The 25,668-nt window shown below is 35.7% G+C and overlaps 1 protein-coding gene across 1 annotated transcript in view; it reads right to left on the reverse strand.

Moving 5' to 3' along the window:
* LOC140147149 (uncharacterized) overlaps window positions 1-727 on the reverse strand; it is a 65,652-nt gene extending 64,925 nt beyond the window's left edge. Inside the window, exon 1 of the mRNA XM_072168928.1 lies at window positions 679-727. Coding sequence (XP_072025029.1) covers window positions 679-727 — 49 coding nt within the window. The remainder of the gene's footprint in view (window positions 1-678) is intronic.
* Window positions 728-25,668: the final 24,941 nt, after the last annotated feature.

Raw genomic sequence — 25,668 nt, forward strand, 5'->3', positions numbered from 1 at the left:
ATTAAGAAAAAGTACCTTAAAGTTGCACTTTCTGTTAGTATTCCTTTTTGGACTTTAACTTTTTAACATGTTCTAGCAGCCCTATATAAAACCGTGACACTCGAAAGGCCATATCTCTGGAATGAAACGTCCGATTAAGATTATTTAAACGCCAAAATGTTTCTTTCATCAATTCCCAGCCAATAAGTTAGGTCTGAATCAATTTAAAAGTACTTCAATTTTTAGTGGACATGCCTATTATTAGTACACAGGCATTATGTATTGTCTTGAAATTATATCTTCCATGTGGTCCTTGCCGGTTCCCTAGAAGGCCCTTTTAATAATGTTGGCCTCGCACAACATAAAATGTGTTTAGACCTCACCAATAATAATATTTAGCTTGCTCAGGTAGTCTTTAATATACTTTAACATTCCAAAGATTCTAAGTCTTACAATTCATCTAGCATCTACCCTTTACGGACCTTGTTAAAAGTGTTCAACACTCTCTTTAAATCGTTGAAACAATATAAAACTGCCTTTAAGGCAATCAGCAAAATAAGGTTGAAACATTTCACGTTCTTCCTGTTTTACGAAACCGACTTCTTTATTTAACATGTTTAATGTTAAAAATATCTGTAACAAATAAGCTACTGTTAAATTCGCTGTTGTTATAGGCCTATTGTTGTTTGTGGCACTCACTAGGGCCTACTTTGACGATTTCCATGTATTGTGCAAAGGTTATATCCATGTTTTTACAATGTGTTTGTAGTTCACAAATTGCCCATAGTCATTTACCTATACTATATCATCTGTCTGCTGCAGACGTACACCTTTCTCAATTACAACCGTACGTCTTCTGACAGATTACGTTCACAAGTATACCAAACCAATGACTGTATTCATAATCGACAATAACCCTAAATACATTATTTCCTTGAAATGTTCTGAAAAACGGGAAAATATAATATATCACGGCGTATAATAGCTGGTATACATACACTTAAGTTTGTAATAATCAAAATTGATTCTCTTACAATCGTGATATTCCACATACTGGCACTCTCAGAAGCTCTCAGAAAAGTTTGCCCAACGTTGGTTAAGGAGATTACAGCCCAAAGTTGGGTAATGATTTGCCCAATGTTGGGTAATGTTTTGCCCAATGTTGTGTAAATTCCTTAGCCAAACCCAATATTGGGTAAAACATTACCCAATATTGATTGAGCAAAATATTACCCAACTTTGGGTTGTAATCTCCTTAACCAACGTTGGGCAAACTCGTCTAAACTGATTAGTTTCCCTTGATGTTCGCAAGATGAGAATTAATTTTGATTCACGCAGTGCAGAGTTCAGCGACATTGCACCCCTGCATAGCGAATTCATTAATTCCAGGAGTATTGCATGATCCTAGCATCCTCTATTATGTAGCCAGAGGTTTCAAGAGATATAAAATCTCATTTTTTGTGAAAAGTGGGAGGATGAGGTTGTGGATGATGGTGGATCACAAAATGCCGCTTTGGTCAGTATGCACAAAACTAAATTAGACCAGGTCTAACGTTAGACCTATTCTAACTATGGAGGTTAGACTTAGGGAGGAATTCCTTTTACTCTCTTTTCCCTCATTTACTTTTTTTCCTAGCAAAATCTAAAAGTTAAACTGCAGCCATACATCTAATATTAAGCTACATGAATTCCTAAGAGGAATATAGAATAAGGTGTGTAAATACCAAAGAGTTCCATCTCCCTAAACTAATCCCCATAGTTAGACCATGGAGGTATATAAATAAATGGAGAATGATCCAGCCAAGCCTCTTTTGTACTACGTTGGTTATGACCAATTATTGTTGAATAGGCAATTTCAGGTTTATATTGATTATGCTAAGCTGATTACATTGTGAAGTCTGTTTCACTGGCCATTGATTTCAATGGGGGTAAAATGAAGTTTATACTTATTGGAAAGTGCTCATGTTTCATAAAATTTTGATATTAAAATCTCATTTTCACCAAAAATTGAGTGCTTAAATTGGATCAAGAAATCAGTCTTTTTGAAAAAAGAAACACCTTATATGTTGTCATCTTGTGACTCCCTACATTTTGGTCATGAAAAATTGAATTATGACTTTTTTTCCCAAAAGTTATGACCCCCGTATATTTGGAACCCCTCCTCCAAAGAAAATGATAGCCTCCTAATAATATTAATAATCATTTAGGCCTAAATACTGATAATTATTTATTATACAATGAGAAGTTTAATGATGATGATTTAGGCGGCCTATACGATTTCATGACAATACAGAATTAAAAGTTTAAAAACAATAACATGACATATCCGTCATGGCACTCAATCAATTTGACTTGAAGCTTCAACCAAAATCACGGTTATCATACACTAAACTATGAGAAACTGTTTAAACAAAGTATGTAGGGCCTATACATTCCGTATATCAATTTCTCTCTAGAAAAGATTGTCTGATCATCACTTTTGCTTGAATTCCGAAGTACTTCCGGTAAATTTTGCTCGCTCGTAACTCAAATGGCCCAAATTGGCCCAACATAATTTTTTCACAATCGGAAGGTAAAAACGTTTTGCTTTCATTTGCACTATATTTGAACTCCCTCAGACCCCCTTAAAAGCATAATATATGAACATGAAAACTAAGTATATTTGTCAAGTTACGGCACAACTAGTGTAGAAAACAGTTTCATAACTTGAGAACAGAACATCCGAATTTCTTCGGGTTTTCGCACGATCATACATTGAAACTATAAGCTATCAAAACTGGTGACTTTGAACTAGCTGATTGACTAGCTGACGTCATTATACAGTCTCTTTTACAAGGCTTCCGGTACGGGTCAATGTAGGGTCAATTCCTATGAGGAAATTTTGGGAGTGACAATCAATGAACCATGGTAGAGGCTCATAACCATCGTGGAGATGAATAGCTTGGCTGAAGTGGCTGGTCAATTCAAGTTTGGTGACTCATTGAATAGAGGTAACGGGATAATCTCCACTTAGGAGATTAGAATTCTGGCGATCATTCTCCATTTATTTATATACCTCCATGGTTAGACCAGGTTCAATGTTAGACCTGGTCTAACTTGTTTTGTACATATGGACCTTTGAGTTTTAAGAGACTTTCCTTAATTTATGCTCTTAGTATAATAGCCCGATGCCCCTGATAAAATAGCCTATGATAGTTGCCGAGTAGATATCATGAGAAATTCTATGCGGAAACCGAGTTAAAGGCTACATATTTATAGAAGAGACCAGCCACTATATATATTTTTCACATATTCTCCCAGATAGAAGAAATCAAACTTTTAAAAAGTTAGTGTTTATACTTTTGGATGCGCCTATCTGTCGGTGCTTTTTTCTTCAACAATTATTTAAATGGGCCTTCGTCTTTCTTCAAAAGCTGTTTGAAATAGGGAGGACTTAAATAATCCAATGATATAGTTTTAACCAATCTTGTACAAATCAAAAGGAAAGACCAGAATATGGTTTATCCTTTAGTGAAAGAGAGCACGAAATACTAATAGGATTAGAATTATGGTTAGGGTTAGGATTTAGGGTTAGGGTTAGGGTTAGGGTTAGGGTAGGATTAGGGTTAGGGTTACGATTAGAGGTGGGATTTGTTTGGTATTCTCTTACACGAAGGATATACCCAGAATATCTCTTGCGAGATTTGAGTTAAGGATATTCTCTTTCATCACTTACACGCTATAATGCCAATAGAAATTGGGAACGATTGTCTCCCATCATTAACAATATACAGGTTATTTATTGTAATTGGAGCATAGTAATTGGGACAATTTCGTTCATTCAATCCAGATTCTTATACAAACTGTGATTTTCCCCAATTTTTCCAGAAAATAGGCATGGCGAAAGGGTAAGCAATTTTTGGCAGACCAGTTTGAGAAGTCACCCCGGGGGATACTGCACAGCCCCATAACCATCGAACATGACGATGATGACGATTGAATTTCAGTTGTTGGGGATATAGATAGTAAGCTCAGAATTCCAGTTATTTCTTTCTCTGAAAAGTTACACCTTTATCTCACTGGAATAGTTCATTCACCAAAGTTTAAAAAGGTGCGCCTCGTCTCATTAAAGCCATTATATACGATCTTATAATACGATATTTTTTTTCAAACCTGATTCTTTTGGCATATTTGTACGGTTTACTTGTGTTTGGCAGGTAAAAAGATCAATTTTGACAAAATGTCAAGATTCCCATAGTTCCCAAATTTATTTTTATATGAAACGGCTAAAATAGCCAGTGCGGTTTCTTGTTATTTTGGCTCAAAATGGACAAAACCCTTTCCTGACAGTTACTACTAAATAATAACAGCATTTTGAGTAAACGTTAGGAAATGAATTTGGAGAAAACCTTCTGACAATAAGATACTATGCTGAGCCATCAGCCTAGGTGGCTCACGCTCCAGTAATTTCAGATGATTGAGCTCAGTAATAGTACATGTCTTCCAATTCATGAAAACAAATAGATAATCAGCTTATCGGATTAAAAGCTTAGAGGGAAGGTCTTGCTGCTCAGCGAGTGTTTGTATAATTATCAGAAGGTTTTCTCCAAATTCATTGTCTAATGAGAATGACAAATTTGATGGAAATCGTCTACCTACATAAGACATAATTATGGATTTAACAAAACATGTTAATAGGCCTACGCAAAGAATATAGGCCTATTAGATGAAAGAACATTTGCTTTCATTAATGCTTCATTCTTCATTGCCTTTGACAATATTGCGCTTATTTACTTGCACCTTCTTGTTCTATACAGTATTGTTCACTGTTTTTATTTACATGTTTTTAAAGTAAAAAACACTGTTAGTGGTTTCCTCAATGTTTAGTAGTCAGAATTTCCTTCGATGTTTAAATGGTAAATCACTTGGACCGGTCTATGGATTTACTGTAATGCGTCTACCAGACAAAAGGCCGTAAGGTCTTTTTTGTGGTATCTTTTTTTCCAACAAAATTATCTTGATCATGACCATGGTGACGTGTACAGGTTCAGTGAATCTCTATGCCATTTTGACCTATCTGTGGTTTTCCATATGAAAAATAGAAATAGGCCTACATGTAGGAGAGAATATAATGAGGTATGAAAAGTTCTACGAAAAAGGAACTTTATTATACATGTATACTGCGCCAATAAAGTATCCTTACAGTTGGAAAAATAATCACAATTTTAAAACTGAACAATATTGGGGTGAATTTGTTTTTTCATAGATGCACTATCTAATCCTGCACATTATGACACCCCATTGAATCCAATGCGACCTCAAGAAGTGAAGTTACAAGCATTTGAATAGACGAAGGTCAAGTTTTAAAAGTGACAAACTGGCCTATACAAGGCGCAAAAAGATTCCAACAAGCGAAACAAAGAGACAACACAGTTTCTTCAATTAAGCGTTATTTAAAGCAGTTTTTATTTCAGTTTTTACTTCTCTATACTTTTCAAAGCTTTCATTTTATTTGTCAGTTCTTTTGTTTCAATTTTCTTTTGTTCCTAAAAGTGACAAACTGGCCTATACAAGGCGCAAAAGATTCCAACAAGCGAAACAAAGAGACAACACAGTTTCTTCAATGAAGCGTTATTTAAAGCAGTTTTTATTTCAGTTTTACTTCTCTATACTTTTCAAAGCTTTCATTTTATTTGTCAGTTCTTTTGTTTCAATTTTCTTTTGTTCCTTTTGTTTTAAATTAAAGCCAAACGCATAAATTAGCCATTCACCACTCTCAAACCAGATGTCTAGTCTGTGGAGTTTTGAATAGGCTAGTTTGTCACTTTTAAAACTGGATCTTCGTCTAATCAAATGCTTGTAACTTTACTTCTTGAAGTCACATTGGATTCAATGTGGTGTCATAATGTGCATGATTAGACAGTGCATCTATTAAAGAAACAAATTTACCCCAATATTGTTCAGTTCGGAAATTGTGATTATTTTTCCAAGTGTAAGGATACTTTATTGGCGCAGTATACGTAAATATAGATCATGTCAATTCCGTCATGCATTGACGTTCCTTGGTGCGTTCACGGATTGCGTATTTGCGACGCAAAAAAGCGTCATAAAACTTGATGTTGAATTGTTCAACCATGCATTTTTAATTTAATAGTAATTTGATTTTACATAGGGGGGCTACATCACAAAGCTATTATGTCATGTAAAATCTAGAAGAAAAAAAAGAGTTTATCTTTATATATTCTCAGTGATAAATATTGTTTGGTTTTCCAATATGTCATGGGAATGCGTCAAGTTATGACGTATAGAATTGCCGAAATTTTAGTCAAAGGTATCTCTAAAGGCAAAATTATTATCTATTTAGACAAAATCAAACGTGGTCCTCAAAATTAAATGAATTCCGAAATAAAGCCAGATTTAAAATTTGAATAATTTCTACCATATAACGCAGGATAACGCAATCAGTGCATCTTACAATACAATTTTCAAATGTACGAATATTTAACAATGTTTAAATTAAAATAGGTTCATGCATAGTTTTTAACTCCCGAATCAAGTTAATTTGGTTAAGTTGAAATAAGTTAAGTACATTAAATAATTATGAACAATATTAAAGCTCCGGGAGTCCGTATAAATCATGATTTTAAAATGCTCATTTCAACCTCTCTGCCAGACATCATCGTGATGTTGCCTGGTGATGCCTTTTGGAACACGCTAGTATTAGTAAGCTGCAAGCGAACGTCGACGTGTAAAAATAAGAGTTATTTTTTCTTTTTACTAAAGATTAAATATTTATCATTTTTCCATTTCCATCTAATATTAGAGAATTCAACAAAATATTTTCTTTACTTACCAAATAGACTAATAATTGAGGTATAATCCATATTTAAATCCCAATAGTTTGCGCCTGGAGATGGACGAGTATAAATATGTGTAGTCTAGTTGAGCACGCGACTTAAAAATGTTAGCGTGTGGTATAGCGCTTTACCTTTTGGGTCTTGTCTCAAAGTGGTATTGCGTGAGTCAAGTGAGGTACACTGAATTTCGACAGCGCCCAAAACTTTTTATGTCAACATTCAGATATGAGTGTTTACAGTTCTTCAAGCCACCGTGACATTTTGTGACAGAAAAGGCATCATCTGATCATGAAAATATGCTGTTCACAGATTTTGCAGTCGTCTGAAAAATGATAAACACGGCATTAAGATCACGTGCTAATGTGACGTCATCATAGTTTAGTGGAATATTATCACTAAAGTGTAAAGCATCCATAACCACGCCTATATGATAAGGAAGTGAGTACAGTGTGTTAGGCAAGATACCCTTAAGCATCCATGGGTTCACTCAAGAACTAGTGCACAAACTCATAGTCGAGTGCAATATCTTGTCGAATGTACTTGCACGAACGCGATTATACATCATACACTTGGGGAGTGCATAATAATTGTTATAAACATTATGTGGTTAACTGCTGCATAATTCGTTTAATTTTGAATTTCATTAATCTTCTGACCATTCAAAAACTATATTTTCCCATTGTTGTCACGCAAAAGACGCCAACGTGTTTACCCGCTCCAAATCGTTTATAATAGGCCTATGCATAATAAACTTATCGCATGCGTTTAATCACGGCACGGGACGGCACAACACGGTGACCCAATGGTTAGGGCGCGAGCTTCATAATCAAAAAGTTCACGGCCAGTGTGTTGCGTCCTTGAGCTAGATAGCTTAATTCCCAATTGCTTCACTCCACGGTGGCAGGTGTAAAATGGGGGAGCTGCTGGGGGTAATCACAATCTAAGCCGCTGAGAGTACCTGTACCTGCGCATCAGTTGCGGACTATGTGAGGCGGAAATGATTCTGATATATCCTAATGGCAGCGGAATAATTGTTGAAGTGTGCTGATAATTAGGTCATGCCTAGCTGAAGCGAACGTTAAATCAAACAACATTTATTTTTTTATTTATTTAATTTGGGTAGGAAATTTGGTTCTGGAGCGAGGCTTTTTCTATAGATCTTTCCATTTATGATGTACAATGTAGGCATATATGCATAATCACTTGCAAATCCAGAGATGTAAATTACAGGTAAACTGATGGCTGAGACCATAATACCTAAAAAAAAAAGCCAACCCAGTAAATCATTTTGCTCGCATTTGAAATAGATTGAATACGACGTCGGAACAGGAATAAAATATCACACAGCTATAGCTTGGTACACACTGGTACAGGAAGCTATCTATTGAAATTACTTTGAGCAATATCAACACAAGAACTGGAAGAATTCACGGAACCCATAAATTGGAGTTCAATAGTTTGAAATCAATCCAGGTACGCATTTTCCTCATTTCAAGTCTTTGAGTAGGCTCAATGTGCAATAATTCGAAAATCCAAATGCTCGAGTGAAAACCAAGGTTTTTCGCCGATAAACCAAACTTGGTTTATCGACTGAGCAATTAAAAACCAGTGGATTTTCGATCAAAAAATGTGGATTATAGATCAAAAATCCAAGACTTTCGAATTAGTATTATAAACCAAGTTCTTCACTCAAAAGGAAACCCAGATTTTCAATTGAAAAACTTGGATTTTCGATCGAAAAAGTTAGATTATCGATTGAAAATCCAAGTTTTTTGCCGATAATCTTGGTTTTTCGATTTGAAACAAGTTTATCGGTGAAAAACTTGGATTTTCGCCAAAACTTGATTACGTTATGTAAATGCTTTAATTGATTTAACTGATTGATTACTTGCTAAAAGAAACTTCCGAGTGACAACAATACATTTGAACGCTGTTTTTATAGAGGATTATATATTTGTTATCGTGTCAGTCAAAACAAAATCTTTAAAATAACTGAAAACGATTCTTTAAAATAATAATTATGTCATTCGAAAACAGTATTACATTTCCATTTAATATTGTCATAACAGAAAGCCTCCTCAGTTTTTAATTATTATAAAATTTCATCTTTGGTTACATCACACCATTTTAACAGTTTCGTTTCTTTACTCAAACTTGTTGCGTCTCTTTCTTCAACTGAGGAAGTGAGTAGTTAGCCGTATTTCTCTTCTGCTTCTACACTATATAAACTGAGCTCAAAAAGAAACTTATAATTTTTTACAACTTGGGCATCACAAGGTCATATCTTAAAATACTGTCAATCAAAATGAACCAAAATTACACACAGGATTACCTTAATACTCTACTCAAAACACATGTCAGTAACCAAGCAGTTGTCCAACTGACACAACAGCAAAATGCACTGTCATGGGACAGCTTCTTGGACTTCCTTCACTTTCACAGCCCAACATTTGGCACCCAGGACAAAAAATCTGTGAGAATGCACACAAGATCCTTGCACAGATGATAAAACGGTGCTGCTTTCTCCTTTTCATACACTTTTTTCATGAAACAGGGCTGGGCTGTGAAAGTGGTCCAGGAAGCTGTCCCATGTCAGTGCATTTTGCTGTTGTGTCAGTTGGATAACTGCTTGGTTACTGACATGTGTTAAGAGTAGAGTATTGAAGTAAATCTGTGTGTAATTTTGGTTCAATTTGATGGACAGGATTTCAAGATATGACCTTGTGAAAAATTATAAGTTTCTTTTTGAGCTCAGTTTAGTTCTCGACATTTTGCCGCAGAGGCACCTACCCACAAAATCTGCGGCTTGTTCGCAAAGGCAAAACACACGAAAACTAGTTTTTAAGAGTTTTGGTTCATTTGGTTGCAGCATTTTGGTTAGTGATATGGGGTAGCGATGTATCATGCTAACTTCTTTGTCGAGTATCATTTTGTCTCACCACATACCGTTCTCAGTCGGTACACCTTGAAAATATAGGGTTAAACTTTATTTAGAGGAGTTAACTTAGGCCTATATACTGCGCCAAAAATGTATTCGAACACTTAAAACAAAAGCCATTTCTTGAAGACACTGAAATTAAATTACAAAATAAAGTAGTCGATAGATAAAGAGTTTTGTTCTTGTTCTGCGTATTTTGATACCTCATTCGGTACAATACGGCTTTTTATTTTCTTAATTATAGCAAATTTGCATTGCCTTTTTCCTCGAAGCACGCAGATATTGATCACAGCGGAGTGAGCGTTCATCCGCATTGAGCCCGTAACAAAAGGTAGCAGAAATCGCATGAAGGAGGAAATGTCTAAATTTGTCACCATTTGTCATTCAAATAAGTATATAGATTAGTAGAATAAAATCGCATAGTGCCGAATAAGGTATCAAAGTACGCAGAACAAAATTCACCATCTATCGACTACTTTATTTTGCGATTTAGATTTAGTGTCTTTAAGATATTGCTTTTGTTTTAAGTGTTCGGATACTTTATGTGCGCAGTATACCATATATACGGCCGGGATATACGGACTTGGTAATGTTAAAGATCCCGTGGCATAACATGGTTGTGGATCATGAGATGTTAAGAATCTTGCTTTCTATACTACACCTTATATCAATTAGCAAATCATGTGACAGCCATCAGGTTGGAAGACACCCATGTGATCTGCCAACAGATGGTCATGTTTCCAGTTGTAAGTTGGCGAACTTTAGATACCCCGATGAAGGAATTTTGGATGTCTGCCTACTAACGTCAAGGAGTCCAATTCCATCACTATCATTACTCTATAAATGAACATCATCACGGGTCTTTATCTCATTGACGACGGATGGCACAATGTTGTAAGGTTATCTAATCTGTGTACATAGTGAGCTGATGGGGTCGTTGATCGGGTTATAGTCAGGTTTTTGAGGGGGTGGGGAAAGTTTAGAATGAAATGGAGCACCTTATGGCTTCGTCGGTACTTGCTAATAATCTATAATTAATTTTGGGCAGATTGTTTTCAAGAGTAACTCAGTCACAATCTGGCCGAGAATTGGTGGTGGTGAGGGGGGTAGGCCTATGGTCGTACTCACTAGTACTACATCAAGTACTCCAGTTCTTTACCGATTGCTTAGGATGTTTTGCAACATATTTCGTCAACACTACATTAAGTTAGAATATTTTTGTAGTAAGTTATCAACATAATGTTTTGAATGTTATAATTATGGAAATAGCCTCTTCTTACCTTTTGTGAACAATGTTGAAAACAATTTATGTTTACTGGGACTCATGTCGCTTACTGAAATGTTGACATCTCGACAGTGCATGCCATTATATTCGTCTCAGATGCCATTAAAGAGTATTTCGTGATCCTAGCATCCTCTTTTTCTGACATTTTTCAATAGACATTCACGAAAAATGCTCCCAAAAATATCAGTTGAGTCCGATTTTGCGTTCGCGAGTTATGATTATAGGCCTATGTGTATTACACTGCTCCATATTAGGCAATTATTGTGTTGTAATTTCGTTCTGGTGTACCATATTAACCATGATAACGAAATAAAAATTTCACAATCGCTAAACGAATTAATCTGCAAGAAATTTTTGTACATAAACATTATGTAGCCAGAGGTTTCCAGTGATATAAAAATCTCAACTTTTTGTTGTTGTAAAATGGGGGGGTGAGGCTGTGGATCAAGCAATGCCCCTTTAATTCGGCAACCTCATGATCATTTGGAAATTGTTAATTTCATTGTTGTCTATAGTCATGTACCAGTATTATACCAATTGGGATCCCAGTTAAACAAACGTACGGGCTAATTGTACTCGGATTACAGGTGGCTTGGAAAAGTGACGTAAATTGAGCCAATCTCCTGGCTCTTTTGGTCGGCATATGGATTGCATTACTGACTAGGGGCTAGAATGTATTACCATGTCACCACGCAATTTCAAAAATTCTAAGAACGAGCACTGAACAAAATGACGTCATGAATGATCCAAAGAGGCACAAAGACTGCATTGTCATGATTGTTTTGAACATGTTACTCTGATTACTCGATACAGCAAAGTAAAACAGTAGACTGGTAGACAGACTATAGACGAATCCAATTTCACACATTCATACACCTCAATGGCAGCTATAGCTGGGTCCCCGCCGGCTCCATCTCACCTAAAATGTGAAATGATGCGGCCTTGGAGGGTATTTTAAACTGCATTCTATCACCCGTGTTACACGTAGAACACAAAAGAATCTAACATTGAATTTAAAGCGGCTTTAAAACACCCAATTGGGCAGTCACAACACCAGTTTGGTGCTGCATGCGGGGACCCAAAAAAGGCCGACCAAACCTTAACCATGACTTGGCTCGTTGGATTCGTCTATATGGGCAGATCCAGGATTTATGTCCCTAGTCCTCCTTTTTTTTCTTTCATTTCACCCTCTTTTTTAAATTTTGGGTGGTGCGGCATTCCGTCCCTGGAGACAGAGATGTAGATGAATAGATGGATGGCATGGAGAGTGAGAAAGGAGGGTGAAAAAAGAGCCGAATGTATTATCCCCTTTTAACTTGACAGCGGATTTGTTACCAGCCATGCAATTTTTGTTCTAAATACGCATATATTAAAGCAAATTATGTATGCTATTGCTAATATATCAGTGATTCTGATTTACAAGGTGTGAAATTTGTTGTGCTCCGTTGGTCATGAACAATTCAACGCCATATGAGAGATGTTGGACACCATCCAACATACATATAATTCTTGAACTCAAAGAAGAAGTTCATCTTCCTGACTGCAATCCAACCATCTGTTACTACATGTATATGAATTAAATGTCTGGGACTTGTCTACTGATTCCAGACCCGCATATTAGCGTTATGGGGGATAGGGTCAATTGCACCCCCACGCCCTTGATTTTGTATGGGAAAAGATAAAATGGACTTCACTGACAATTGGCACATTTTTCTTGGTAACGTGCTTATTTGCATGTTTCCCAGCATCAGTGCGCCTGACTTTTGCAATCGAGAGGCAAATCTGCCAGCAGAGGAGGGCCAACATTGAAGTATGCATGTATTTGTGAGGAGGATATCAGGGAACAAGGGTTTCAATCAGACTATTATCATCACCCTGCTACGATAATTGCCTATAAGTCATTTTTTTTAATTTTGAGAACAAAGTACACAATATGGTTCAAGCATGCATTTATATTTATTCACCCATCACAAGAACAAATGATAATCAGATAATAGACCCTGTGTGTATTTAATAATGTTGCCATCCATTAGACCTTTTCTTGCATCTAAAATTAAATATCACCTCATTATTTCCCCATCTGAAATCACCTTTTGCTATTCCTACTTGCAATTATGGCAGATGTCCCTAATGAACTTATCAACACTATTTAGGTATGTTAATTGCTTGCTATTGCTCGATAGCATCCAACAAACATATGGCTATGTTTAATTCTTCATCTCATTTGTCATGTACATCTTTCTTCGCAATGGTGTCTAGGTCAGCATCAACATGATCAAATATCAGATAATAAACAATTGCTGATTGAAGCCTTAAATCTATAAAGCAACTTCATTCGATTGCTTTGCCATTTTTACAGTTTATGAATACGTTAATTATGCTTGTTAGCAAAAATGCAAAATTGGAATTTTGATAATATTTAGTTTCTTCTGGATTTACAATTAATGAACAAACTATACTCTGCAAAAATCAAGGCTTTAATTTAAAGCCATGTGTGATTTGCTCCACAGCGATGCCCTCGATTTTTCTAAAATTTCTACTTTTTGCATGATTGTAATGCCCACTGGTGTACTAAAATACCACGTGAAAGACTAAGCCTGAAGTGCTTTAATTACAGTATAAGTTTTTATATTAAATACGAGCTAATTGTGTGCATATCGCTATTCGTACGTCTTATATCTCTTGCTGAATTTAGTGATTTTTAACGTCGTTCAATTTGGTGATTTGTTTGACATCATTTGTTCGGCTCAAAATAACAAAAAAGCTAACATTTTGTGAGGGAAAAAGTTATTAAGGGATCTAAAATGAGCGTTTATTGCGTTTCGACAGTATTTTTTGTGGGACATGAGAGCACCTCAGACCTATCGAATTGCATTCTGAATACGAAGCATGTCTTTTCTGATATCAAATAATTTTCATTTTTGAAAATCACAATATAATACAAATTTTATGACAAATTATAAAATTTGATATTTTTCAAATTTTGATATATAACAGTCCTCGAAGTAAATTATATAAATCTAATGATATATACTTAAAGTGTATGTAGCAGGGAGGAAAAGCCGACGGTCAATTGAAAATTTTGACCTTTCATATTGAAGATATGGATTTTTTCCCAAAAAAGACCTAATTTTTTTTGGTGTTTTGGGAAAAAAATCCATATCTTCAATACGAAAGGTCAAAATTTTCAATTGATCGTCGGCTTTTCATCCCACTACATACACTTTAAGTATAAATCATCAGATTTATAAAGTTTACTTCAAGTACTGTTAAATATCAAAAATATCAATTTTAATGATTTGCCATAAAATGTGTATTAAATTGCGAATTTCAAAAATCAAAATTATTTGATATCAGAATGACTTTCTTCGTATTCAGAATGCAATTCGATATGTCTGATGTGCTCTAATATCCCAAAATAAATACTGTCCAAACGTTCATACCCCAGCCCTTAAGATATTTCGTGTGTGCTATCTTCTGAAGATAACACATTGAACTATTTCGTGTGTGCTATCTTCTGAAGATAACAGATTAAGGTATTTCGTCGTGTGTGGCATTTCGTGTGTGCTATCTTCTGAAGATAACACATTAAGCTATTTCGCGTGTGCTATCTTCTGAAGATAATACATTAAGCTATTTCGTGTGTGCTATCTTCTGAAGATAACAGATTAAGGTATTTCGTCGTGTGTGGCATTTCGTGTAAGTATCTTCTGAAGATAACACATTAAGCTATTTCGCGTGTGCTATCTTCTGAAGATAATACATTAAGCTATTTCGCGTGTGCTATCTTCTGAAGATAACACATTAAGGTATTTCGTGTGTGCTATCTTCTGAAGATAACTCATTGAACTATTTCGTGTGTGCTATCTTCTGAAGATAACACATTAAGGTATTTCGTGTGTGCTATCTTCGGAAGATAACACATTAAGCTATTTCGCGTGTGCTATCTTCTGAAGATAATATATTAAGCTATTTCGTGTGTGCTATCTTCTGAAGATAACAGATTAAGGTATTTTGTGTGTGACATTTCGTGTGTGCTATCTTCTGAAGATAACAGATTAAGGTATTTTGTGTGTGGCATTTCGTGTGTGCTATCTTCTGAAGATAACACATTCAGCTATTTCGTGTGTGCTATCTTCTGAAGATAACACATTAAGATTTTTCGTGTGTGCTATCTTCTGAAGATAACACATTAAACTATTTCGTGTGTGCTATCTTCGGAAGATAACACATTAAGCTATTTGGTGTGTGCTATCTTCTGAAGATAACACATTCAGCTATTTTGTGTGTGCTATCTTCTGAAGATAACACATTAAGATATTTGGTGTGTGCTATCTTCTGAAGACAATACATTAAGCTATTTCATGTGTGCTATCTTCTGAAGATAACACATTAAGCTATTTCGCGTGTGCTATCTTTTGAAGATAACACATCGAACTATTTTGTGTGTGATATCTTCTGAAGATAACACATTAAGCTATTTCGCATGTGCTATCTTCTGAAGATAACACACTAAGCTATTTCGTGTGTGCTATCTTCTGAAGATAACACATTAAGGTATTTCGTGTGTGCTATCTTCTGAAGATAACACATTAAGCTATTTCGTGAGTGCTATCTTCTGAAGATAACACATTAAACTATTTTGTGTGTGCTATCTTCTGAAGATAACACATTAAGCTATTGGATTTGTGCTATCTTCTGAGGTAACACATTAAACAATTTAGAAATTTCGTGTGTGCTAACTTCTGAAGATAACACATTAAGGTATTTCGTGTGTGCTATCTTCGGAAGATAACACATTAAGCTATTTCGTGTGTGCTATCTTCTGAAGATAACATAAGAGCTATTTCTTGTGTGCTATCTTATGAAAATGACTAAATAAGCTTAGGTGTGTGCGTCTACTGAAGATAACACATTAAGCTATTCCATGTGTGCTATCTTATGAAGATAACACACTCTATAATTGCATGTGTGCTATCTTCTGAATGGAATATAAGCTATTTCGCGTCTGCTATCTTCTGAAGATAACACATGTTAAGCTATTTTTGTGCGCTATCTTCTGAAGATAATATATTAAGCTACTTTGTGTGTGCTATCTTCTGAAGATAACATAATAGCTATTTTGTGTGTGCTTTATGAAGATGACTCAATAAGCTATTGGGTGTGTGCGTCTACTGAGATGTTAAGCTATTCCATCTGTGGTATCTTATGAAGATAACACATAAGCTATTAGGCGTGTGTTATCTACTGATGATACCACATTAATTTTTGTGCCCTTCAAAATTAAAAACTTACCTACACACCCTACTGAAATAAAATAAGATAACATTACAACATAATCACACAAAAATTACCACTTTGACAATTTCACCTACAGGGGGGCTCAACTTTCAAAGTAATGAGATGTGCGGATAGCGGTGGGTCTTTGGGTGAGCGATTTACCGCAACAATCATGGGTCATTGGGTGAGAACTAAGAGGAATAATAATTGAATAACAAAAACAAGATACATTTTTCTGAACTTTAATTTCAGTATAACTTTACAAACATTTTATGACAATATGCATAACAAGAATAATAAAAGTAATATTAATATAAAAGCAATGTCTATAATAACGATATTCTTCATTTGAATGTTTTATTTGTTTATACCCTCATTTTGATTGCTGTTTATTCTTAACAGTTCTAGTACACAATCATATACCTCCCCTTCTCATCCAAGATGGCCTCCAATGCATGAGTAGCCATCTTGGGTGTGCAGTTAAGGTGAGTTTTAAAACTGCTTTATGATGAGTTAAGGTGAGTTTTAAAACTGCTTTATGAGGAATAAGGAATAACCATTTGAAATGTTCAAGAAGTAATTGTAGTATTATTTTCCTTACTTGCATATCCAAGATGGCCATCATGGTGTTGTACTTTTGGCGCATTTATGCACCATGAGCAAGGAAGTGTTAAACAACCTGAGCTGGAACAGATAATGAATCTGATATGCTTAAAATGTCAAAAATACAGGGTGTAACAATAAAATTTGTACAATTATGAAAATAGAATGGCACAAGTATGCCGCTTATGTTGTGGTTTGATATTTATTTGTCTATCAAGATCATTTCTTTAGCCATCAGCTAAGCTTTATTTCAATAAAATCGACGGTATAAAAGTGAAGATATGGTCAATTATGTAACCTAGTCTTAAAACCGCTTGGGCCACTTTTGTCTAAACTGTTACAAAAGTGACTGAATAGAGTTGGAACCATGGACGATGCTCTTATGATAGTTTTAAACAATTGGGTATTCGAAGTGGTAGAAATGATTACATAATATAATATCACCTTGAGTTTCGGAAAGTCACAACTAATCACTGACATAACAACCTCATTTACTAGAAATCGTGGCTGCAGCTCAACAACTTCAACCCCAATGCACGTTGGAAGAGCGTATTTTTATGGTTGTGCCATTCGGTAGCACATGGAGTCAAGCAGAAACCATAAGATTGTTTATAACTCATTTTTCCAAACTCATGTCTTCCATCAAGGCATACAATTACATATAACTATGAGAAGTATGTGGAATTTGTTTACAAAAATGCTGGCAATAGTGATCGCCCCATGCAGAACAGCTAGAAGCCAAGCTGAACTTAATTTCAAAATCCTATTGTTTTGTACTTATGGATGCAAAAACTGTTCTCAGTTTTACCAACGATATCTCAGGGATATGAGAAATTACTTTATTTATAAGATAATTTGAAAGAAATTTCATGACTTCATTTATAGATTTTAAAGAAAGATCATATGTGACCGTACACCACGAATGAGTCGTAAATGTCCTCAATTGTATTCTGAGTTACAGTGTAAAATGGGCATGAAGGTCATATTGATAGGTATTTCAATTTGGTGCTACGTGTATCTCATTAAATGAGGTACACGTAGCACCAAATTGAGGTACCTATGAATACGACCTTCATGCCCATTTTACACTGTAACTCAGAATACAATTGAGGACATTTACGCTCATTCGTGGTGTACTGGTCACATATTGTCATTAAAGTTCATGTTAATTATATGAAGAAACACGACTTATAATTCTTTTTTGTCAGTTCTTTGATGTTTAATGCACGATAAACATATCTACGTGGTACAAACTTGATGTGCGCAAACATGGCAAAAGTGGCCCAACACGTTTTCTGGACGTTTTAATTAATCGGACATAACTTTTGAACCCAAGCTAGTAAAGAAACCAACTAAACATCTTCTTTTAGCCAAGATATTACTGATTGTATTGTATATAACAATTGTGCCATAACTCTTTTAGTTTTTTCCTGAGAAGTCAAAATGCAATTGTATATATTTTATTGTTACACCCTGTAGATGTCATGGAAATGACTCCCATCCCCTCTTTCTAATTGTAACCTACAATCCTGGAATAATGTGTTGGGACACTTACTGCATCATGCTCATTGTTTTCTTCGCCATTCCTCTAATTTTTACTTGATGTTTTCCAAACAATTTTTTGTATGTAGCTTGAACCCTCCTTTATGCCATATTCTTCCCACACCCCACCAACCAATGCTGACAAGCCCAGCAATGCAGCTGACAAAATGACTGGGAACAGGTTGTCAATTTTAATGCATGGCACTAAGTGTCCCAAGACTTTGTCCTGGACAGAGTAATTGCACAATTTTCAACACTTATGACACACTCCTATGCAGTACTAGTGGATGTCACTAAAGGTTGGCTGACATTTCATGACCAAAGAATTTAGCAAACAATGGTAAACAGGTCTGGCTTTTTTTGTATACTGAAAGCCATTTAGATTTCGATGACAAATTTACCATTGATATTAACTTGGTGTCCATGGGGTTAAACATTTATTCCAGAATTCAATAATCACACTTCAGAATGACAATGTTTTGGAATGAATTATTTCCATAAATTCAAGAAAATTCATCAATTCAACAAAACCATGCTATGACCCGATGTGCAACACCTTGGGCCTACAATTGTAACAATGCCCCTCATAGCAGTCAATATTTGTATACTATGACATGATCAAGGGAAAAGAGTCACATGTTGATTGTTGACCCTGGCCAAAAATGAGTTTTACATGTTTCTAAAGAGGACATTTAGAGCTGTCAGAAACTGAAAACCCCTTGTTGATACGACTTTTCCTTGTGAAGCCACATCAATTTATCAATCGCTGAAAACAATATAAAACAAAAGGATTTGAACACTTTCTTTGCCAATATCTCAAAATCAATATCAGCCACATTTGACTCATTTCCCTTGATTGTGTCACATTTATTATTGCATGTCTGGTTACCACATTGAACTTGATTTCCTGAAAATTTAAATTATTACCAGCAATACCAATAACTTTTTTGTAATACACTTGTAATAGGCAACAATTATTCTGCCTTTTTTTACTGTGGGCGTAAATTCAGTTCCAACTATGCTTGTGTTAATTCACATAAGCATGGGCCTGTTTCAACACATGTAAAGTGCATCTTGTGCAGGTGTGTCCAACTGTGTGTACATCATTCTATATTATCCACAATGTCATGAGTCTCGCCAAATACAAGCCACACAAAGTATGAATGTTATTGTGGTAATTGCTGAGAGTTTCATGACAATTGTTCATAATGATAGCTGCCCGGGGACAGCTGCCACCATAAAATGAGCGTAAAGTTGCAAGTTGGTTCCGAAACACCCTGGCTATTGCATTGGTAGTCTTTGTTTCCTTCATGAATGGCTCATTGTGTCCCCATTCACAAAGGAATAGTTGAATAGTTAGTGCGGTAAACACAGCCATCAACTCAGTCAGCCTGGATGTCTTGAAACTACCAATATGCGACTTTATATTCATTATGTTGTGGCAGATTAGGCCTAAAAAAATTGTTTGATTGGCATAACATAAAAAAAATAGGGGAGGTAGGTCAGGATTTTTTGTTTACTTTTTAAGCTGCAAATTTCATTTGATAAAGGCTTTGGAACTTTTTTTCTTCTTTTTGTTCAAATTTATTTATTTTTATTTATTTTTTTAATCTTATTATTTTTGTTTGTAAAAAAATTCCAAAAAAAAAAAAAAGGCGGGTCGGGCCTACTTTTAGGGTCGGTCGGGTTACGCCAATCAAACAATTTTTTTAAGCCTTGGATATGATCGCATCTGACATTGTCACTATACAGGGTGTCTTGAAAAATTAGGCCTAACAAATGTGGTGCTATCTAAAATGTTTTTTTTTTTACAAACTATTGTTTACATATATATATTTATATTTACAAATTCAAAGTATAGACGGTTGCCTTGCCAGAGGTCTATACTTTGAATTTGTTTCTATTGCTCACCTGTAATGGGTTTGAGCACTCTAAAATTCCAAAGTTAGTCACTTGTAAAGTAAACTTGTTATATTTATATTTATATATAATTGGGATATTCCAGTTGAAACCCATACACCCTCCTATGGAAGACATGATCTTAGTCTCTCACACAGGAGGTATAGATTTCAAATGGAGTCACCCATTCTGGTAACCCCATTTGAAATTCACACTCCCTGTGTGGAAGATTAAGGTCATGTATTCCATAGGCTAGGAAGTGGTGGATTTCAACTGGAATAGCCCATAAGTACCTTTCTCAAAACATGAGAGCTCATTTGATGAAATAGTTTTCAAGATAAGACTTCAAATACGCATTGGTACCTCATGAACGTTGTAGTGCAGGCGATATAGTCAAAATTGTATTCATCTATTGCTATGGTAGTTAATCCGATTAACTACGTCACTTCTCCAGCGTATAGAAACTTTTAATTGCGAGCTCACACGATGTTTGCAGTGCGAGGAAGCTGTGACTGCTCAGTTCATCATTTTTATCCTGTGACTTTTTTTCATTTTAAGCTTATTAAGGAAGTGGAGTAGGATGTCAGGTAAGAATAAAACAGGAATCAACCACAAAATCAAACCTTTAGTGCAACTTAATTACAAACCACAATTCCAGTTGTATTATCAATCACATTGTTTGCAAGATATTTTGTTTGAAAGATATCAAAGTCAAAATTGGTAAAGAGATTGCTGTGAAACCCTAGTGTTATGCAAAAAAATCTTGTAGTACATCATTGACTATTGTTTTTGTTTTCCCAGATTTCAATTTTGTAAAGAAGATTGCCACTATACTATGGGATGATGGCTACTGGAGATGGCAATTGGCTCTTCCATATCAAAAATTATCTATGGAAATGAGGAATAGTCAAGTCTACTAAGACTATTCTGTGGGAACAAGGCAGGTGAGGAAGGGACATATTGTGATTGTTACATTACAGAACTGTTGCACAAGGAATATAACCTTTTCAACATGACCATTCAGAGAGCCCATCGCACGGAAATCAAGTACCAGGTTCACGTCCACATCCAATTCATATTGCATTTGCACTCTACAAAGCACAAGAAGAGTGCAGAAAAGCTTTTACAGAAGCCTTTAAGAAGAAAAAGATTGGTCCGTCCAACTCCGAGTTGTTCATCTCATATGACTACAGCCTCAAAGCATGTATGTATTTACACACTACATCCTGTGGTTTAATGTGCCTTACGTGTACAACTTCTATTTCACGTTGTGAGCATATACATGCATATCGTTCATGGGCGAAAGACAACGACATTGCCTTTGAGACTGAACTTTATTTTCACACAAGTTCTACATCGTTTTTGTGTTTCTAATGAGAAGATACCATATCCGCTTCCTGCAAAATTGAAATCGGTCTTCTACGATTACGAAGCGAGTCAAATGAACTTCCCAGAGAGACTTGTTCCGAGAACTCCATGTGACGACGAGCATGGAAACAAGTGGGATTCCTGGTGGCCCGTTGATAACAGTTGGATCCAATCCATAAGCATGACAATTCACAAGCTCCACTCTAGTATAAACTGTGACGACGATATTCCAAGGATTGTATGAAGCTAACAATTGTATTTCAATTATTTCATTTCAGAACAGCACCATGTTCCCATACCTACTCAGAGATCATACGGTGAGTAACCAAGTCAATAAAACCTTAACAAGTGTTCTTCTTGTTTTTGTTTTTTTGTGTGTATAATATTGCAACCATATTAATTCTTCATATTTCCTATATCTTTATAATGGCTTTACAAATGAACAAACAAATTGATAACTTCCACTTTTGCAAATTGTTCTTAAAATAAATGGTTTTTTTCATGTGGTTGCATTTATGTCGATTTGAATTATATGCTATTTGTTTAGACATCATTGCAGGAATTTGGGAGGGCCATGTTTTAGGTTGCTTTTGCTGACAGAGAGTCAGCTTCGAAGGACACATACTGATGCCCTACACACATCACCAATAATTTCAGTCAATGATTTTCAAGCAGATGGTGCAAAGTTGTACTTGTATTTATTATCAAAATTACTACTGAAAATGTAAATTGCATTCGTTTTTTAAACTACCAATATAATACCTGATCAATAAGTTTGCAGTAATTACCAAACTTGTTGGCATGTTACAACTATCAGACACATAGTTTCATTTTGTGTGAAATTCAAACTATTATGCACTTTGCATTTCATTTTGAGATATTAATAACCTCCATTTGGATTCACATGTTTACAAATAATATAAAATTTAGTCTCACTTGTAATGTATATATTCATGGGGTTATGAATACTTTATGATATTGTCTGGATTATTTTTATTTCTCAACTAATTACAGGTGCAGGTCAGGTTATCTATTGCACTCCACCAACAACACCTGATAACAAGGCTTCTATGCCTCTCTCGCCAAAGACCACAGCTACAGGTAAGAGCAGTATCATTTGAGTAAGAGCTGTATTCCTCCATCAACCCCAGGCAAACAATCATTTTAGTTAATGACAATACATATATAGTGCAAAGCTGTAAATTTCATTTATTACTGACATCCAAATTTGTTTCATCAATATAACACAACTTGCCTCTTAAATACTGTGCAGATGTATAATGTATTGTTTGTAATAACATCTCCCCTTCTAATAAACACCCCCTCCAATATTTTGGCAACAAATTAAAAACAAATGGAAACAATTCCATGTAAGTAAACTTAAAACTTGCACCAGTCATGCAGCGATGATCGCTAAATTGCATGGACAAACTTATTATGATTCAAACCTCCATTCATTTCATTCTCTAAATGGTAGAAATCTGCCAGATTCTTGCTTGATGATGCACTTCAAGTGTAATTTAGTTGTATTTAGTACAAATATTTCTTTTTCCACTCCAGTTTCATGGGACGCCATGGAAATAGCATTAGTATACTCGTAAATACTTCCTTTCAAAAGGAGCATCATTGGGAAATTGAACTTGATTTTTAATTCTTTAAATTCACAATTCACTTCCAATAAACACCCCTCTTTTGCATAAATGCAAAGGCCCAGGCCGTTGATTACAAACAATACAGTCTGCCATTCATTATTTCATATCATCAGCCTATTTGCATCACACTATTAGCACTTTGCAATGAAATTAAATATTAATTACATCCCTTTGCATCTGTATTTTTTAATGTCACATTCTGTATAACTTGATCATGTATATTCATGGGATTATAAATATTTCCTAATATTGTGTGCAACATTTCATTTTGTCTCCACTAATTACAGACAAACCAGTACCAGTACCAAAACGTCAAGGCGCTAAAAAGGCTGCTTTGCCAGCAGCGGTTGCCCGCCCTAAAATCACAAAAAAACCAACACTTCCAGCACCAGCACCAGCAGCTGCCAAAGTAGCACCACCACCACAAACCCCTTCCAAGAAAACAAGGAGAACTAAATCAAAGAGGAAGGTACCGAAGAAACAAACAAAAGTCACCATCCTGGATGAAATGACCAAAGCTGGGTTTGGAGATATGGCAAGTATCTATGTAGCTGCCAAAGCTACACTTCCAACACCAGCAGCAGCAGCTGCCAAAGTAGCACCACCACCACAAACCCCTTCCAAGAAAACAAGGAGAACTAAATCAAAGAGGAAGGTACCGAAGAAACAAACAAAAGTCACCATCCTGGATGAAATGACCAAAGCTGGGTTTGGAGATATGGCAAGTATCTATGTAGCTGCCAAAGCTACACTTCCAACACCAGCAGCAGCAGCTGCCAAAGTAGCACCACCACCACAAACCCCTTCCAAGAAAACAAGGAGAACTAAATCAAAGAGGAAGGTACCGAAGAAACAAACAAAAGTCACCATCCTGGATGAAATGACCAAAGCTGGGTTTGGAGATATGGCAAGTATCTATGTAGCTGCCAAAGCTACACTTCCAACACCAGCTGCCAAAGTAGCACCACCACCACAAACCCCTTCCAAGAAAACAAGGAGAACTAAATCAAAGAGGAAGGTACCGAAGAAACAAACAAAAGTCACCATCCTGGATGAAATGACCAAAGCTGGGTTTGGAGATATGGCAAGTATCTATGTAGCTGCCAAAGCTACACTTCCAACACCAGCAGCAGCAGCTGCCAAAGTAGCACCACCACCACAAACCCTTCCAAGAAAACAAGGAGAACTAAATCAAAGAGGAAGGTACCAAGAAACAAACAAAAGTCACCATCCTGGATGAAATGATCAAAGCTGGGTTTGTAGATATTGCAAGTAGTTATGTAGCCGCCAAAGCTACACTTCCAACACCAGCAGCAGCAGCTGCCAAAGTAGCACCACCACCACAAACCCCTTCCAAGAAAACAAGGAGAACTAAATCAAAGAGGAAGGTACCGAAGAAACAAACAAAAGTCACCATCCTGGATGAAATGATCAAAGCTGGGTTTGGAGATATGGCAGGTATCTATGTAACTTAATGTTATTCAATGACTTAACATGTTTTTACATTCTGAACATGTCATGGTTTTGGTCCAAGTTGCTTAGCAAATTAGTCAAGGTTCAAATGTATTCATGTTAATTCTGTTTTGTCTGTAATCAAAGTAACAAGTGTATGTCAGTTTTTATGTGGAGAATTGGCCAAGAGTTTTTTCCTTTTTAAAAGAGGTAAGAAATTGAAGGTGACCAGAGATTCATGCTATAATAATGTCAATGGCTGTATCCCTATACAGTTTCCACCTGCTTATAAAGTATTTATCTTACACAAAAATCCAAACTGAATCACAGTTATTGGGCTATTCCATTTAAAAACCACACTACCCCTGTGGAAGATTTTGGACATATCTTCCACAGGGGGAGTATGCATTTCAAATGGAATGAGCACATTAGGCAGCTCCATTTGAACTTCATACACCCTCTGAATAAGATTCAACCTGAATCTTCCACTGAGGGAGGGTAAGTTACAAATGGAGCTGCTAATGTGTACATTCCATTTGAAATACATACTCCCTCTGTGGCAGATATTTCCAAAATCTTCCACAGGGGTAGTGTGGATTTTGAATGGAATAGCCCATTGCTTCTGTTACCTCACTAACAGCAGCAAAATTTTCCAGGTATTTCAAAGGTAGCCAAGTCTAATGTTATGCTGATTCTGTGATTTTATCTGTTGGTCATGTACAACAAATATTTACTTTTTTTATTAATATAATTCAAATAAAGTCTGCACAAAAAGTAATTCAGCTGTTATAAATACGCCTATAGATTCAGAACAAATAATTGTTTTCACAATAT

The sequence above is a fragment of the Amphiura filiformis genome, chromosome 3 (assembly GCF_039555335.1).
Source record: "Amphiura filiformis chromosome 3, Afil_fr2py, whole genome shotgun sequence".
Classification (NCBI taxonomy): Eukaryota; Metazoa; Echinodermata; class Ophiuroidea; order Amphilepidida; family Amphiuridae; genus Amphiura; species Amphiura filiformis.